At 41.6% G+C, this 18,080-nt stretch overlaps 1 protein-coding gene across 1 annotated transcript in view; it reads right to left on the bottom strand.

The window, feature by feature from the left end:
* Positions 1-2,040: 2,040 nt before the first annotated feature.
* The window catches only part of POLR3B (RNA polymerase III subunit B), a 54,969-nt gene continuing 38,929 nt past the window's right edge, over positions 2,041-18,080 (bottom strand). The window contains exons 24-28 of the mRNA XM_033161547.1: positions 12,288-12,391; positions 11,230-11,396; positions 9,176-9,289; positions 8,275-8,448; positions 2,041-2,190 (exon numbers count right to left, since the gene is read on the bottom strand). Coding sequence (XP_033017438.1) covers positions 2,061-2,190; positions 8,275-8,448; positions 9,176-9,289; positions 11,230-11,396; positions 12,288-12,391 — 689 coding nt within the window. The 3' untranslated portion in view covers positions 2,041-2,060. The remainder of the gene's footprint in view (positions 2,191-8,274; positions 8,449-9,175; positions 9,290-11,229; positions 11,397-12,287; positions 12,392-18,080) is intronic.

The following is an 18,080-nucleotide window of genomic DNA, read 5'->3' as shown; positions in this document are numbered from 1 at the left end:
CCATTTCTGAAAATTATATCTTAGAATGTCCTCAGCTTCAGCTTTTTACCCACACTTGTTTTCCAGGACCTTACAGAGATATTTCCTAATGTCACTAGCACAGATAGGGTACGCAGTAGCTACTTGACTAGATTCAGATCACAGTTCAGCACTTTGGAAAGCAGCTTGCTCTGGTACGAAACACTTTGGAGGCTCAGGGCCTGAATCTGCTGCATTGCCGCCACCCCCACTATTATGGGGAATCAAAAATAGCCGCAGCTCTCCCTGCCTGCCCCCCCTTTGACAGAAGTATGTGCAATCTGCAGGCATAGTAGCCCCTACAAACTGGATAAAGCCTGCCAAATTATAGGCAAATGGGTCCAAGTACCTTCAAAGTTAAATTTGTGTGGTCAGGAAAACTAAGAAATTTGCTTCGCTCTCCGTGGTTAATTACAAATACGGCATACATCATGCAGATGTCTCTGGAAAAGTAGCATTTTCAGAAGCATAGGGCCAATAACAAGGGAGTAATGATAAATGTGTGGGGAACCTCATGCTGGTGTTCTGCTCAATTGGCACTGTGAAGGAATGAGAGCTTACTGGACTATTTGAATGGGCCTTGTATTATGGACTGATGCAAATCATATGGGAATTTGCACCTTTGTTGTCTGCTACATCTCTTCCTTGATTTGAGGAGTTTAGAGTTAACGTGTGAAGCCTTATCTGCTTTGGGGCTCAGTAGAACTTCATTGTGTATGTGAGAAATGAGAGATTTCTTGTCCGAGAGTGGGGAAAATTAAAAGCCACTAATTTCCTGCAGCCTGCAGCTCAAGGGGCAGAGCATGTGATTGGCAGGCAGCAGGTAGTGAAAAGGTAGACAGGCTGGAGGTGGGTCTAGCATAAGAAGAAAATGCTCTGTAAGTTTGGAAGAAAGGAGTCTGGTAAAGTGAGGGATGGTTTATGTTCAGGGAAAGTGGCTGGTGCTTTAATCTACTTTATTTTGCTCCACTGGGGGATTTGCTGAATTTGCATTTTCCCTTGAAACTCTGTATTTCCCCCCATCTTTGTATACTATTGACTTGTTTCATAAACCTGTGTGGCCTCAGCTTATTGTAAACAACCTCATGTCTGGAAACCATAAACTGTGCTACTTTGAGAGACTTCAAGGGAGACCCAAGGCAAGAGTTCAGGCTGGTGGAGAAAGGGCAGCCTAGCAGAGAGAATTTCCCCCAGCAAGTTATTAAAAGGGGAAAGGGAGGGTACAAGATATGGGTGCGTACTCTGCTGTGGCCAGATCTTCTTTCCCCTGGAAGCACAGGACCCAGGGTGATGGGAGGCGGCTGTCACAGACACCCACTGATAGGTATGAATGTGTTGGAATGTGCCACAGAAGGACTTGAATGTCCAGCATTTCCAAGCAAGTAGCTATGATAAGATCACAAAACAGACAAGAACAAGGTGATAAGTTATTTCAACATATCCTCTTTAAAGCACTAGATTGGGAGAGCCCTGTAAAACTATTCCCCTTCTGATTTGAACCTACGCCTGACACTCTTAATAGGGTGTCAGTATTGCTATACCACAAAAGCTCAAGACCGTGTTAGGCCATAAAAAACACCTGAAAAATGTAATTGAAATATTTTTATTCATTAAAAAAAAACCCAAACACTGTGCAAAAACAGTTACACTAACCCCAAATTGTGTACCAGTTAAGACTCTACAAAACTGTTCCTTGAAATCCTATTGATTTCAATACTGTGTTCCCACTCTAAGTTTATGCACATATTTAAATACCGTGTTGACAAAGGAAGCAATCCACTAAGCATTTGATGTGGAAACTGAGTTTGCATAGTCCCAGTCCCTTGGTGGAAGGGGGCACCTAGCTTAGTGCCACAGATAAACACTGCCTGAGTCTTTGCGCTAACAGCTTCCAACTGTTCTTCCTCAGCATTGTCCCGCAGTCAAAGAGAGAAAACAATAAAGAATTAGGGGTCAATTCGGTTTTAGCACTTCTGAAGCCACTTAAGCTCTTTCCGATTATATTTCCGCTTGCTGTTTTGTCCCTTTATTCCTCAACACTTTCATTCATTATACTTGGCCAATTTTAATCTGGGTATAATGTTCATAGACTGGAGTTCTTGGAATAACAGTTTACAGGCATATGGTATGCGCAGGGAAGACACATGGCAGGAAGACTTGCAGTAATGGCACCTGAAAGATAAGAGAGAAACACCAAGGTCATTGTATATTTTTACGTAAAAGAGACAAAGAGATATATCAATTTCTTTATTGTATTTTCTCACCACCTTTTGGCTAAATTTCTGCCAAGTTGGTTAAGAATTATTTGCAATAAAATAAATACAGGGGGAAAAATAAAATCCAACCAGCCTTTATATTGGTTAATTTACAAAATGTTAAATTAGGAGAGAGGGGAGAGTATTTGCATCACTGCCAAAATGGCTTTGTCCCTGGTTGCTACCTGCTTTACCTATGATGGTGAAGCACTTGGAGGAGAGAGTCTGCTGATGACCTCAAAACACAGGCAGGTTTATATGGGAACAGGTGTTCCTCCAGGTACAGAGGGTCCCAAGCTACACAGGGCTTTTAAAAAGACAACAGCAACACTTCAAATTGTGCTCAGAAATGAAGTAGAAACTGCTATTTAAATGGGGTAGCTGCCCCAATGAAGGTGGCAAATCATAAGACTCATGCTCTCTTAATCACTGCTATTTATGAAGAATTACTACTCTGTCCAAAGTCATACATTTGTGGTCACCTAAGGCAGGGTTAGCCAATGTAGTGCCTTCTGATGCGGCTGGACGACAGCTCCCATCAACTCCTGCTTCCAAGGCCAATAGTCAGGGATGATGGGAGTTGTATTCCAGCAAAACTATGGAGGGCAACATGCTGGCTACCCCTGAGCTAAACTCTGTGTACTGGCACTGCAGAGCTGAACCTAATGTAAAATAAAGCCAGGCAAATTGTTCCTATGGTAGATGGAACTGCTGAAGAAGGAAACTACATTACTTTCCCTACAGAGGGCAGACTGGCTGCCTTTGCAGCCAAGGAACAGAATAGCATCTTACCTAACCAAGATCCCAACTCTTCCCCCACTTCAACAGCAGTTCTATTTAATTTTCCCACAATCCCAGGGAGAACTGCTATGATAGAAGCATTCAGGGACATAGTAGGAAATTTAAACAGTGACTCTGTTCTTCTCCTTCTCTCATTTGAGCACCAGAAAAAGGGGGGCGGGCACGACAGTCCATCCCTGTCAGGGTGCTGGACCCTGAGCAGCTGCCCAATGACACCTGGTGCTGATGCTGAACATGTGCGTTGCAATTTTGGAACTGGATTATAATATCACTTTGGCAACTGGTGGCTTTGAAAGTACCGCTTTCGAGTAATTATTTTATACTTCTTTCCAAATTACATTTTAAGTATGAAATAGGTCAGCGTTGTCTTATAATGAGCTAATTCCAGTCTACAAAGAAGGGTCGTTCTGTAAGAGTTCCCTTCCACTCCCACCCTACTTCCACTACTGGCCCACCTGCTGCAAATATTTAATGTAAACTGGTGTGCTCCCCTAACTGCAGTACGAGCCTCTGTTGCAGCCTTGTATTACCAAGGAAACCCTCAGTCAGAGGCACAGAAATGTTAATTGTGGTATTCCAATTTAGGGGTGAAGAATGAGGTGCCCCCTCAATCTAATTTGTGTGCTGAATGAATGGCCAGACCTGTGCTTGCTGGAGCTGAGAGGAAAGACAACAATACGTTTACCCACACACCACAATTAACAGGTTTTCCCGAGTATGCCTGTCCAAAAGCAAAAGGGAGCCTACTAATTCAGTTGCTCATGGTTTCATTACAACCAAGCACATACATTTTTAGGGATGATTATAAAAAAGTAGAAGGTTTGGGCCGTTTGGATCTTACTCCCCAACCTGTGTTGTGAGATTAAAACCTTCCTCCCACAAGTCATTTGACATCACATTGAAGCAGAGGCAATAGAGGGCATGTGTCCCTGAGTCCTGTTTCCCCCACCACAGGTAGAAAAGCAAGGGAGCTAGTAAATTTCCAAAGAGCTCCCAGGATGTGAGTTTTCCTGGATCTCTGGGCTGATCATATATAGCCACGGATGCAGCTAAGGACACCATTAAGTTGGGCATTATCTTGCCTTTGAAATGCCCAGAGGCATCATCCTAGAGCCTATCCAAAACAGGTTACATAGCACGTTGGAAGAGAAAATGGCAACATGAAGACTAATCCTAGAAAGTGTTGCTTGGAGATATGAGACCACAGATCTTGTTTGCTCAATGGGTAGTAGCTCAGTCGGGAGCATGAGACTCTTAATCTTAAGGTCATGGGTTCGAGACCCATGTTGAGCAAAAGATTCCTGCATTGCATGGGGTTGGACTAGATTACCCTCATGGTCCTTCCAACTCTACAATTCTATGATTCTAAGACAAATATAAATAATAAAAAATTATCAACCGCAACCATCTCTTGTATACTTAAATCCTACAGTTTGGTTGCATTTCTGGGTAATGCACAGACCTAACTGCTTTGAGCAAGGGCCGCAGGTCGGCAGTAGAGCATTTGACTTGCAAGCAGATGGTCCCAGATTCAATCCCCAGCAAGACGAAGCAGGGCTGGGACAGACTCTGAAGAGCTGCTGCCAGTGAGTGGATAATGCTGAGCTAGATGGACCAATGGTCTGACCTGGTATCAGGCAACTTCCTGTGTTCCTAGAAGTTTGCTAGTGGTACAGCAGGCTCCAAGATTGCCTTTCTATGTGCCCTGCCTCCGACTGCAGGGCTTCTTCATGCAAAGATGGCAGAGTCAAGAAGAATACACTTACGACCGTCTGGAAAGAAAGGCCAAGAGGTCGTGTGCACTCTTTTGGGCCCACACTGTTTATCCAATTCCCTTTCCTACTTCACTGTGAATTATATAGCACCATCTATGTGCATGATGCTTTACAAATGATGAGACAGGTCTTTGCCCCAAGGGGCTTGTAATCTATAATTCCACACAGGGAAGACAACAGGTGAAGAATGAAGGCTTATTTCCCTTAGGTCTGGCTACAAAAGGGTATGTGGAGCAAGAGGCTGTGCTGAAGGCTTTCCAGAAAGCCAAATACTTCCAGATCTGTGAAATAAAAAAAACTGCTTAGCTCAACACGTCATCATTCTACTGGAATTTCTGCCTTGGCAGCTGCATTCATATAGTCAACAATTCCAACCCTCTCAGCATGGCTTTCCAAAATAAGCATTCAGAAACTCCAGCTTAAGGCAAGGCAGCCTCCCACAACCTGGGGGCCTCTGGATGTTTGAGACTGCAACTCCCATCAGCCCCTGCCACCATGACCAGTGGTCAGAGATTACGGGAATTGCAGTCCAACCTGGGGGCACCAGGTTGGGGAAGGCTGGTGTTAACGTCCTTGCTGAGTGCCTGAAATTCTGGACTAAGGCAATGCATAGCTGATGATTGCACAAAGTAAAAACATTCTGGATAGCATTGTTTTTACTCTGCTGTCCCGCTCCTTGAAGGAGCCCAGTCCTAGCGCCAACAAAATTGTCCATTGTTAAGTTGCACTAGAAATGCTATCTGGTTGACGGTTCTTGGCGATATGTCTAACTCAAATAGCCACCTTCCTTTTCAGTCTTCCATGTAGTTTTTAGAGTCATGTCGTGCAATAAGCTTGTTTATATACCAATTCCTCACTAAAGCTGGCCAAGACCATTTCAGAGGTCTGGAGCTGCTGTAATTGCCTAGTTTCTATTGTGTTGCTCATTACAGGGCTGCTTGGCTCCCACTATTGACAGACAGAACACATCATCACCTAATAAGAACCTAATAACTGGATAAGAAACCCAATTACAGGTTATGCCCCCCCACCCAGTAAATACATTCGAAAACCATAACTGCATCCCTTTCCAGTGTTTATATAGGGCAAATCACAGCATTTGAACAAGTTTTGTGAAATTGCAAATGTCATTCTTCAGATTTCCCTTAAAAATGTAATCTTTTCCTGTAGAAAGTGGCCATAGTTATGGATTGTAATTTTCTGCATATTTAGCATTTAGGAATTCATTTATTTTTTATGGAACCCAACAACGGACACCATCATGTGAATCTCAGCTTTAAAAAAATAAATCTAGTTTTTAATCCTTATGAAAGTATGAAAAGTAGTCTTAAGATTGCAAACTCAAATGTTCAAGAAGCAAAACTCCTACACCCTTCCATGGCTACATGCATCTTTTTATAGTCTTCAATTACTTTCCTCTGACCTCTAAAAACCTCTAGTTCTCATTTCTTCCTTTTGCTGCTATACTACTCCTGGCAAAGTATCTGCATGCATATTGAGGATGCAGAATCTTCTCTGCTCTGCTGCAAGAAAAAAAAAAACCCACCCCTTTCTGTGCTTACAGATAAATACATGCCATGTATAATGCTAGCTTTTATGTTTTCTACATCCACCAAATACCAAAGGAAAAATATATATATGAGAGTCTAAATTAAGGGTTTAAGCTTTATGAAAAGAGCTAAATGACATTCAAAATGCCCAGTGCTTGAAAAGCCACATGATGATGGTTTATATGTGTAATTTGTCTTGGCATGAAAAGCTGGTTGTCAGAGTTGGAACTGGGCGTGGTGGCATACAGTCCCTTAAGGAAGCCCACCAATCGTTTGACGTGTTTTTTGCCTAAAGGAAAAGGTAGTTTGGGTTCTGGCCAATGTTGCCATTGTGCAAATGGGGGAAGACTTTTGCTCATGTAATGGGACTTCACCTGTAGCCACCCCCCACCATGCACCCTCGAAACTCTGCTTCAGGGAGTCAGGAGGCGCTTTGGAGCAGATTTCTGGGGAAGTAGAAGTTCCGTTGGTCAAATAGAAGTCTGCTTGCACAGCACTGGATACAACCCATAGCCTTTCCCCTTTCAATTACCTTAGTAATACTTCAGGTGTCTGCCTCCGTTTATCAGGTCTTAAGTGTTTTGAGTACACTGTGTAGCAATCTGTTCCCCATTCAGTCACTTCTGAGCTTCTAATCTCTCTACCTCCCTTTTGATCTTTCAGCTTAGTACCACTACCTCTGTGGTCCTTTTCTCTGGGCCTTATATAGTGGTTTCTTCCCAGAGGAAGTGACTTTTCACATCCTTAACAGAAGCAGCAGTGTTTACCAATGTTCTATTGCAGGTGCCTTCCCCCGCAATAGATAAAATTCTCATGACGTTCTATTACACTACAGCAATTCATCCAGTGGTTAGCAAGTGGTTTGCAATTGACAGTTGGTTGTTGTTGTTGTTTTTAAAGATTAAAAGGACAGTAACTGAATAAAGCTTTTAGGACTGTGCAAGCCAATAGGAGTCTTGCCCTGTGCAAATAACAGTCTATAATTCCTTTTCCATCTGTGCCATGGGAAAGAAGAAAAGCTTCAAGAATTTTCTAGGTTAAGCAGGAAAAGCCATGCACACAGGTAAGGCCAGGGTGGGCAACTTGATTTTGCAAACAAAATTTGCAGGGAGAAAAAAAAAGTCTCCCTCACAATCTCTGTTACATCCCTTCCCTCTGCTTTTGCTCTGCACGAGTCCAAGCCAATGAACAAAAGGTATAGTCCCACTAAGTTCTTTTGCCAGCCTTTTCAGTGTGGTCTAATTTGGATCTTAGATGAGAAAAGGACATTGACACAGCTGGTCTCCTCTCTTCTGAAAGCACTGTGATAAGTCAGCTATTTGTAACATGGGTGATACATGCAATCACATCTTTGTCTCAATTCCTACACTCAGCCGAGGGACCTTTTTTGTTTGCCTAAGTTTAGAGGGTAGCTTCTCTTTATATATATATGGTTGGAATATCTCCAGAAAAGAAGATAATCTTCTGCCAAAAACGCAAGGGAGAGCCCAATTCCCTTTTAAATGATTTTTGTCCTGTAAAGACATAATCCAGAAGCTCTGTGGGCACTACAAAAACTTCACTAAACCCCTGACTAAAAGGACATAAATAATCTTTGAGGTTTGCTTTGTAAGAAGAACACAGGCATCACATTAATACCAAGAATAAATTATTAGTATATATATTTTTTAAGTCTTGTAAAGAGCTACTTTCCTTCGAGTTTGGCATTACAAGTATCCTCTGTGTCACAGGTCAAAATGCAACTTGTGCAAAGCACTGTATTACATTCATTTGTCGAGGGAAAGCTTTCACTTAATGTAAAAGCAGGGACCACACACATATGCAAGCTTCTGGGTAAACCACATTGAAACATTAAAAATTCAGTTGTCTGCTTACCAGCCAGAGTAGCCTAACAATCCACATTGGCCACACACATCCACTTCAAATGCGTCGCTCGAAATCATAAGTCTTTCCAGCAGCAGCATGCTAGCTCCATAGCCTATCAGGCAATCCCGTTCCATTTCTCCCAGCCGTAAGCCTCCATCACGGGAGCGGCCTTCCGTCGGTTGCCTTTCAATCAAACAGGTAGAGACTTTTGGGAATGTTGTCCCACTGAAACAGGTAATCCCACCCCACCCCCAAAATAAACCACATCAGAATCCTGCTAAATGTTCAGCATCAAAAGAATGTCTATCTCTACTACAGGAGTCTAGAGCAGGATTAGCCAACATGGGACCCTCCAGATGTCGATGGATTCCCATGAACCCCAACCAGCACAGTCAATAGTCACAGATGATGGGTGTTGTAGTTCGGCAACATCTGGAGGTCATGACACTGGCTATCCCCGGTCTATGTAATGCTCATACGCATGATCTAATTTAAGGCCCAATGATCCAAAAGGAATGAGGCTGGCCTAAGAGGAGGCACATGCAGCAGAAAAGGGGCATGCATTGCTCCCTGGTCCTCATTCATTCGGCTTATAAAGGGCGACTGGGTGTGAAGAAGTAGAAGAATGGAAAGAGGCTTCAATTTAGCTGCAAGACCACTTACCACTTCTAACCAAAAGATATATAATAATGTCTTTCCACTTGCTATGTTAATTGTGTATTTTTCTTTTTAAGTAGCAACCTGATCTTCAAAATGACCCATTTACATCTTTTCAAGCTATAGCTGAAGCGGAGAGCCTTTGCATTCTGTGCAAGATTCTACACAGGTATAGCTGTTGAGAAATGGAGCAGACCTGAAGGCTGCCTTGTGGTGTTGTGCATTTGTGCTTGTGATCCTGTCTCTGCCATACCTGGTAAGGACAGCTCTGGGCCCCCGAGCTCTTGCATGCATCTTATCCAAAACCATGTGCTTCAGTTTCTGGTAATACACTGGCCCAAAATAGATGTAGGCTTCTAATGGCTCCCTGAGAAGGAAGAAGAAAGTTTCTTTTAGAGAAGCTAAGAAAGTATTGTTTATATAAATAAGATTACAAAAGGGGAAACAGGTATTCGGGACTGTGAGAGTGAGCAGGATAAACCCCAGTTCCCCCAAGTCCTGCATTTTCGCCAACCTCCAGGCTTCCGATTAATCACATTCTCTGCACCCCCTTCAAAAATAACCCATGGAGAACTGCAAGAGCCAACCCTTGAAGACCTGAGAAGCTTCAGCCAGACACTTGATCTTGCAAAACATTAAAGGATTCAACACAGATCATGGTGCATAAGAACCCTAGAGCTGGTGCACTGCAAATATAAACAGCTTGTTATTTCAGGGTCTCAATGCCATGGAGCTCTGGACTTCAAGCAGGCATCACACTACACACAGCAAGTCAGCCAAACCAATCTCCCTCTTCTTCCCCCCACCCAATCCAGCTTTCAGTAGAAATTCCTGGCAAAGACTTTTGATGCAGGTACTTGAGGGAGAGAGCCAGAAGATGGGAGGAAAGGAAGCAGGAACAATGGAACATGGTACCATCAGAAGCAGGAAAGGCCCCGACAGGGGTTGGTACACCTGCTTCCTCCTCTGCCCTAGATTCTGTTGACAAAAGGGGTATTTTGGGTATGGCGAGTGCCTCCTCTTTTTCTCTCACTCACTGCTCTGTGATCAAAGAATGCTTTACATACAGCTCACTGGAGCAGCATGTGTTTCATTGATTTGTATGGAAGAAGTGGAATGATCTGCAGTTCATGGGGGCAGGGAAAGATGATACCTCTGTGGATACCTCCAAGAAGAACTAAAATGTTAAATATCTTCAAGAGAGCTCCTCCAGCTATTAAGATTCCAGGTCTTGGGAGAGTTTCCGTAAGTCATCCTCTTAAGTCAGTCTATAAGCTGGCATGTGGAGCTGCTCTTGAATTCTTGGTAGGTACAATTGCAATCCGTTGCTGTTACATGACCTTCAAGAAAATTATTGGAACCGAAAACGAAAGTGTGGGAGAAGGGAAGCAGTTTTAAGCACCCAAAGCAAATGTAGACAAATTAGAGGATTTCAAAAAACACATTGTGGGGCAAAAGAAAACATTTTCCACCCTGCATAATTTCCCTAAAGGAGTCATACTGCCAATGTTTTTCAGCTAGGATCATCCTCATCTATTAGCCTTGTAACTGAAACGTCTCCAAGAGACTTACAGCACATTTTAAAATGTAAATGCATTATACCATTAAGAGATTCATACAAAACACCCGCAGTTCATTAAGATAAATAAATGTATTTCCCCCTATCCTTAACTGGAGTAGCAAACCAGATTTAGGACAGAGGAAGAATTGACAGATGGAACAGGTTAGTGGCCCAGATTATGTTGGTGTTAGAGTGGGGGGGGGGGGGGAAGGATGTGGTAGAAAATAGAAAGGTAGGATTAAGATACATTTTAAAAACACAGACGCGTTGGGCCATATGGCCTTGTCTTGCTTCCTAAACCTTCTCATATTCCTTTGAACTCCACATCTCTGAAGACAGTCTGATCAACACAGCAGGAAGTTAACAGACCAGCCAACTATGCCAGACCGACTCCACAATCGGCAAAGGCTGCTCACAAAAACTCCCAACGGACAAGCACCTGCCTTCAATGCCGTATTTTGCTATTGCATTCGGTTTAAGGCTGCTAATCATATTCCAAGAGCACACGGCACCTCTGCCAAAACTGCTTAGACCTTTTTGTATTTTAAGTGACAAAAAATGGAAACCTCACTGCAAGAAGAAGCTGGTTTCTTAATTTTGTTTGATGCTCTAGTGGCAGGGTTCTTTTTTAATAATAAAAAACCATGTGCAGCTATTCACATTAAAGTTATGCACACATGGCACTATTAGATATTAGAAACAGGAACATGTACACAGCATAGCAGTCGGCTGCAGGAGATTCTTACCCAGTAATGCCAGATGTTACATAGTCCTTCCCCAGGTAGTTATACCCGTGACGCACAAGATCTTCACACACGTCCTTCACTTTACTCCCGCCAAATGCAGTTCCGTAGTGAAATCTGCCATCCAGGACACCAGCTTTACCGGCCAGAAGTTCAATTAGTTTTCCCACCTATGCAGCAGAAAGCAGAGAAAAGTAAGTACTGTATTTTAAGTTTGGCAAGACCTCTCCAAATATTGCAGTCTTCTAGAGATTTCTCCCTACACCTGTCTAAGGTGCAAAGAGAAGGAACTGACGGGGACAAACAAAATCCTGTGGGCAAATACTAGTCCAAACAAAACAGGCAACTAGGCCCGCACATCCAAGGGGATATTGGGCTTGTGTCTCTTGTTGCATGGCAAACTGAAGGGACTTTCAGCAGCAGCCTGTGAGGTGGAAGGGGAGGCTGCCGTTCAAATAATCAGTCAATTATTATGTCCCACTGGGTGGGCCCAAACCCATGAACATACTTAAAGCAGCTTTTCAGACCCCAGACAGAAACCTGAAGTTGATCCTATATTCTGTAATCATGGCCAATGTTAGGCAGAACAAGTGAGCTGTTTCAGGTAGATTGAATTTGGATATTTTAAAAAGGCAGCATGTTGTTATGCTATTTAATCACACACACACACACACACACACACATATTTGTGTCAAGGAAGGGGAGAAGAGGTTGTGAAATTTTCAGCATCAGGTACCAAAATTACTAGGTTGGTGTTGGGTACTATGCACCCTGAGTTGTGGGACTGGGGGGGGGGGCATTTGTTGCTCCACCTCAGGCTGCAAAATGCCTTGAGCTGGCACCCGGCCGAGCAGTTCTCCTGAACCACCTCATGTCATTCCCACACAGACCAATGTCTGTCAGCACTGGAGAGCGCTACCTGTCAAGATACACAACTTTCCCATTCCACCTTCTGCCCTATTAAGAATAATGCACAGTGTGAAAGCTTGCATTTTTCTTTTATTAACAGTAAATAGATATTTACCCCAAAAGGGTAAGTAGCGCTTTTTAATAATGCATACCGTCATACGAGATGGGAAGCCGTGGGGATTCATGATAATATCAGGACAGATTCCTGAATCACAAAACGGCATGTCCTCCTGAGGCATAATCAGGCCGCAAACCCCTGAAACACAGAATATATACAGGTTTTTCAAATGACAAAAGCAAGCAATTCATTTTGCAGAGCCAAAATGATGCTTCTGGGCAAGAGTTAAATGCTATCTTAGCCTATCCAGTTAAAAAAAAGCCTATCCAATTAAAACTAGTTCACTCAAAAACAGACTTCCTTACTAAAGGTGTTCATGGAAATGTAGCTAACAATACTGACTAGGATAAATGAAAGATGTAATTTTTTTAAAAAAAATCATTTTGCAGTGATTAACACCACCACTTGGCATCCAACAATTCAGACTACTCTGTACTTTTTGAGAGTCAAGCTATTTTGCAGAGGCTTTTATCTGAGATACTGACCCGAGAATATGTGTTCCTTCTAAACTCAGGCCCAATGCAGAAGCTTTGACTAAATTTTGAGTGGGGGAATCCTTTAATGTTCCTTGTCTTTATTTATTGAGTGGGGTACAACTTTGGTCGACCTGTCACGAGGGAAGGAAGGACTTCTGCTTGTGCAAGGAACTTCCCTCCCTGCCCTGCAGAAGGTTGGGAAAACATTAGCAATATTGGAATACATGCGTCTAAATAACTTGAAAACTGTATGTGTTTATAAAAAAAAAACAAGGATGCATACAATCGAACCACAAACACTTAGAACAAAGCATCATCTATTCTTTCCCACATCTATGCAAACCCAATTTTCTCACTGTGTATGGTGGCTTTATTACAGGTGGGCAAAAAAACTAGCTGAGCGGCACAGTAAAATGTTTTAAAATACTTTAGAGTTTGTAGATTTGTATAGTAAAGTGGGCAATACATTTTATAACTGGAGAAAAGTGTTTTGGACTAGAGATGGTTAAGCAATGTTTACACACTCTCTAAACAAGGGCTTACTCAAGCAGGCACTTGCAGGGAAGGGCAAGAAGAGATTGTGATATTAGGGCTTGGTCAGAAAACAACAACATCCACTGCCCAATTAAAAACACACACACACACACACACACGAAACAAAATAAGAACAGGGCCTAGGTGCATGGGATAGCTGTTAACAGTATGTGGAAGGATCGGTGCAATGAAAGAAGCAGATCAAGCATTTCTATAGTTTATTTTGTGTTTTTCAATTTTTTTTAAAAAACATGATTTTTACCATTATTACTGGTTCCTACCCCATAAAAAAATCCTCGCCAAACCAATCTTTTGGTGGTAATACCATACCCACAAAAATCATTTGAGTAATTTTCTCACGTGTGAAAAATATGTAAAAGAATTACAACGTAAAATTTACACCCACTTAAATTGTGGGTTTGGCCAGACTTACATCCCTCCCCCTCCTCCAAACTAGGAAATTGTGTTTGGTTACATGAGGAGGAAAGGGCACCTGTAAGCCAAAAATTAAATCTGCACTAACTTAAAATTACTTCAGGCGCTGGAAACCCTTTTATATGCCAAGACGGTTCCCATAGCAGACAGGCGCTGTGTTGTTTGTTTTGTGTGAAAGTGAATGATAAAAGATCCATGAAATCGACACAGAAAGGCAGAACAGCAGAAAGAACCGAGGCCTCTCCATCATAGCAGCTTCTACCCTTTGCTGACTTGTATAACAATGGAATCGAGACGTCCAACTGCAGATCTAACACAGCTGTGCATTTCATTAGATGAAGAGTACTAGTGACACAAGTAAATAATTAACTTATTCTGGTCCGCTGACTGTGCTTATGAGACCAGTCATAGCTGACAGATTTTAATACAAGTTAAACACAAAGAGAGCATAATGAGATTAGACGTTAAAACAAAATATTTAGACAGATTTGGAAGATGGGGCGAGTGGGAGTGAACCCCGTACAACTCATCGGGCAACTCTGAAAGTTCTTCTTTCCAAAATAAGTTAAAAGTTCTTAATTCCGAGAAAAATCTTTTAACACTCTCGTTTGTAAATATAACTAATTAGCTAGCTAGCTAACTAACTAAAGCAGCATCGTTCTGTACAGACCTGACAAAGTACAACTGTACATCTGCAAAAACATTTTCCTTCTGCGAGTGCTAGGAGTTATTTAAAATTATTTTCAGCCCATATATATATATATATATATAGTCTTTAATCAGAGTTATTTATTTATTTATTTATTTAAAAAATAATGCCAGTCTACATATTACCTTAAATTTAATGTTCATAGCTATTTTAAATCAAGCTTTCTGTCCTTCTTAAGTTCTAGAAAGAAACAGAAACGGTTGACACATCTGCCATGCTGCTTTGCTTTAAGTTTCATTCTATGAGGCACACAATAAGTATTTCTTCCAGTAAAATAGAATAACGCAAAGCAGTCTTCTAAAGGGGCTACGATGACTGCAGGGCAACATCTCCAAGAAACTTTTTTTGTGTGAGGGGGGGCTGCTGTCCTGTGCACACATTACTTGGGAGTAAACCCTACTGAAATCAACAGTACTTCCTTTTGCATATACGTGCATAGGATTACGTTGCCCTCCTTATTTGAAGATACATTTCATTTAGTTACATACAGTGCTTACAAAACTCTCCAGCGGTAAAAACATGCTTAAACCTTAACAATCCAGCACAATGACTGAATCCAAAACTAACAATAATTTCAAAATACCACTTTTTCATCAAATAGCCTGACCTCGCTAAAATATAGAACTTGCTTATGGAAGATCACCAGATATACACTTGATAAAAATGCCTTGTTTTTACTAAGCGTTTTAAAGTTTGGAGTGGAACTGGACTTTCCACAGATCAACGACCTGCTTGGGTGATGTGGTCCTTCAGAAAGGACTTCACCCTTTTTTTTCTGTCCCACCTGGCACCATCTGATGTGCATTTGGCAGGAACCTGAGAGAAGACCTTCTACTAGGTATGCACAGACTTCAGAATTCCTTATTGAGCAAGGTCTGCTTAGCCTTCGGGTTCTTTTCTAGTGACAAGTAGAAACCTTTTTTTAATTAGTATTTAAACAGGTGTTTGACCTATTGAGCTAATTTGTCTTGCTCTGCTGCACCGAGTTTAAAAATAAATATTTATTTATTTAGGAGGTGAAAATACTAAACAGAACTGAAGACATAAGAAAAAACCACGTGAGAAAGATATAATGCAAAGGATACAGTTAAACCATAAGTGAAATGAATTATATTCAAATGAAGTTTTACTATGGCAATGAATGGACCACCGTTTGACGTTACTATTAATTTCAATGGGTCTGGTCCAAGAACTAGCATTGGATACAACTCAGTATATATAAAACATACAAAAAAGTACAGTCCCGAGCAATGTGTGCAGTTCAACATTATCTTACATTTCGTGGTGCCAAACTATATTATAAAGAAGCTACCCTTGTCCATAAAATGACCAGTGAGTTGCCTATTTTCCCTTTATAATATGCACCACTCACCACGCTTAAGATAACCAATCCTCTAATGTAGGTGGTTTAGAGGATTATAACTATTTACCACCTGTGGAGCTGTTCATAATAGTAATAATGGATAATGTTATTACTATTAATTGTATTTATTAGCCACTTCCCACTCCCCTAAAAAGTGAAACTCAAAGCAACTTGTAACCCCCCTCCAAAAAAATTAACTACATTAAAAACATGGGTAAAAGAACCTAAAATACAATACGCACACATACACCCAACCCATCTCAAACCCACCTAACTAGAAGATAAGCAAAAAATGAAGCTCCAAAGGGCTGCGTGAGGAAGAATGTTTTTGCCTGGTGCCTATAAACAAACAGTGATGGAGCCAGGTGTGCCTTCTTGGAGAGAGTATTTCATAAACATATACAGTGTATATTCACTTCTTCTAATACATGCTGCACTGTCTTTTAAGTTTAACACGTTTTTAGCTAGCTGACATTTTCTGATTATTATTATTATTATTTAAATGGTCCTTACTTTTCACATTGTTTTTACTGTGTTATTCTTTATTATGTTTATTGTTATAATCATTGGTCCCTTTTCTAGACCACGTATTTTAACTGCATTTTGTCCTTTGTCAGCTTGGGCATTTTACAAGGAAAAGCAGGGTATGAATTTAGCAAACAAACAAAGCAGATCTGCAAGACAAGGAACCACAGCTGAGAAAACCCCTACACACACACACACACACACACACACACAGCCTCTCAATCGGAGATTTCCGCTCCAAAGAGACAGTTGCCTGGGTGCAGTCCCATGTGGCTGGCAAGCCACATGATGCACATATATTGGCTGGGACAGTTTCTTGGATCTTCCCCCACACGGAGGGCATGCTCCCTCCTGTACAGGATTGCGCCAGAAGGAAGTGGATCCCATGCAACAACAAGTACCCACGAGAGGTGGGGGAGAAGAGAGCCCCCCACCCCAAAGAAGAACCTTTCCTGACCATCTTAACAGATGAGTGATCTCATTGTGTAAAGATTAGCACAGGACGTAACTCAAAAGGTGGTTCGCCTGCACACACCCTACCGAAACCATTACGACAGGGGTAGGAACTTATTTGGGGACTTGGGGGTGGCGCACCCTGCCATCTGGGCAAACTCCAGGGGTCACTTGTCAGTGGTGGGTGGGGACAGCCGCAAGAGAGGCCTGGAGGGCTGCGTTTGTCTCCCAGGCCTGTGGATCCCCAGCCCTGCATGATAAGAGGAGCAAGAGCACAAATCGAAATTTTAATTCCTTTCCAAGAGGCAATCCTAGTGGATTGTGTACAAGGCAGCCCCTAACGTAGCCCCTCTAGAAGAGAAATTACAGTTCCAAATCAGGTTAATGTGGACAATTCACATATTATCCCAGCAGGGTGACCAGAAGCTGAGTCAGGCATATGGGAGTTCATCTGTGTGATTTGGACGTGCTTAGATCCATCCCCAAACACAGATCCTCAAATGAATGAACATTTGACAGACAAGCTAGATAGATGTTTTCTTCCTATGCTAAGAGATTCAACCATTCCGTACTGTTTCAAATACAATCACATGGGAGTTGTGTGGGTTTGCTTGAGTTGTTGAGTATGTGCAAAAGGGAAGAGCTGTAGCCCAGTGGTAGAGAATCTGCTTTGCATGCAGAAGGTCTCTAGATCAAACCCTGGCAGTTTCAGATAGGATTGAGAATGACTCTTTTGAAATTATAGAGAGCTGCTCCCAGTCAGTGTAGTTACGGAGCTGAATAGGTATATTGCAGCTTCCTAGAGTTTACAATGATCCTGAATGCTGTGAACTCTCACACTTAGCACCATGATAGCTATATTATTGGATTCTGCAATTAAGAATATATTTTGGTATTATTTTTGCTCATACCTCAAGGTTATTAGAAATGGATAATAGCAAGGTATTGTCAATTTATGTTTCAACCTATGTTCGTTATAGATCAGATACCATTTATCTGTGTATTCTCTATAGCATCTGCATAGTAAAAAGTAAAATAAAGAATGCCCCATTTTCTGCGGAATACACATCAAGTAAATTTTTGTAAGAAGCATGCAAGATAGCGTAGATGTTTTGCACAAATATATATATATATATATATATATATATATATATATATATATATATATATATATATATATTAGGCATCACATAATCAGACAACTGTTGATAATTTTGCCCCATTCAAAATATTTTAGCAGGGAGTAGCACAGAATCAAAAGCACCACATATATTTTAAAATACAGTACTCTGCAAAAGTATCTGGGCCTTTTGTTTGGGCTTTACTGGTCAC

Source organism: Lacerta agilis, chromosome 10 (assembly GCF_009819535.1).
Source record: "Lacerta agilis isolate rLacAgi1 chromosome 10, rLacAgi1.pri, whole genome shotgun sequence".
Lineage (NCBI taxonomy): Eukaryota > Metazoa > Chordata > Lepidosauria > Squamata > Lacertidae > Lacerta > Lacerta agilis.
The sequence above is the reverse complement of the archived record's forward strand: the minus strand, read 5'-3'. Positions and strand labels throughout refer to the sequence as shown.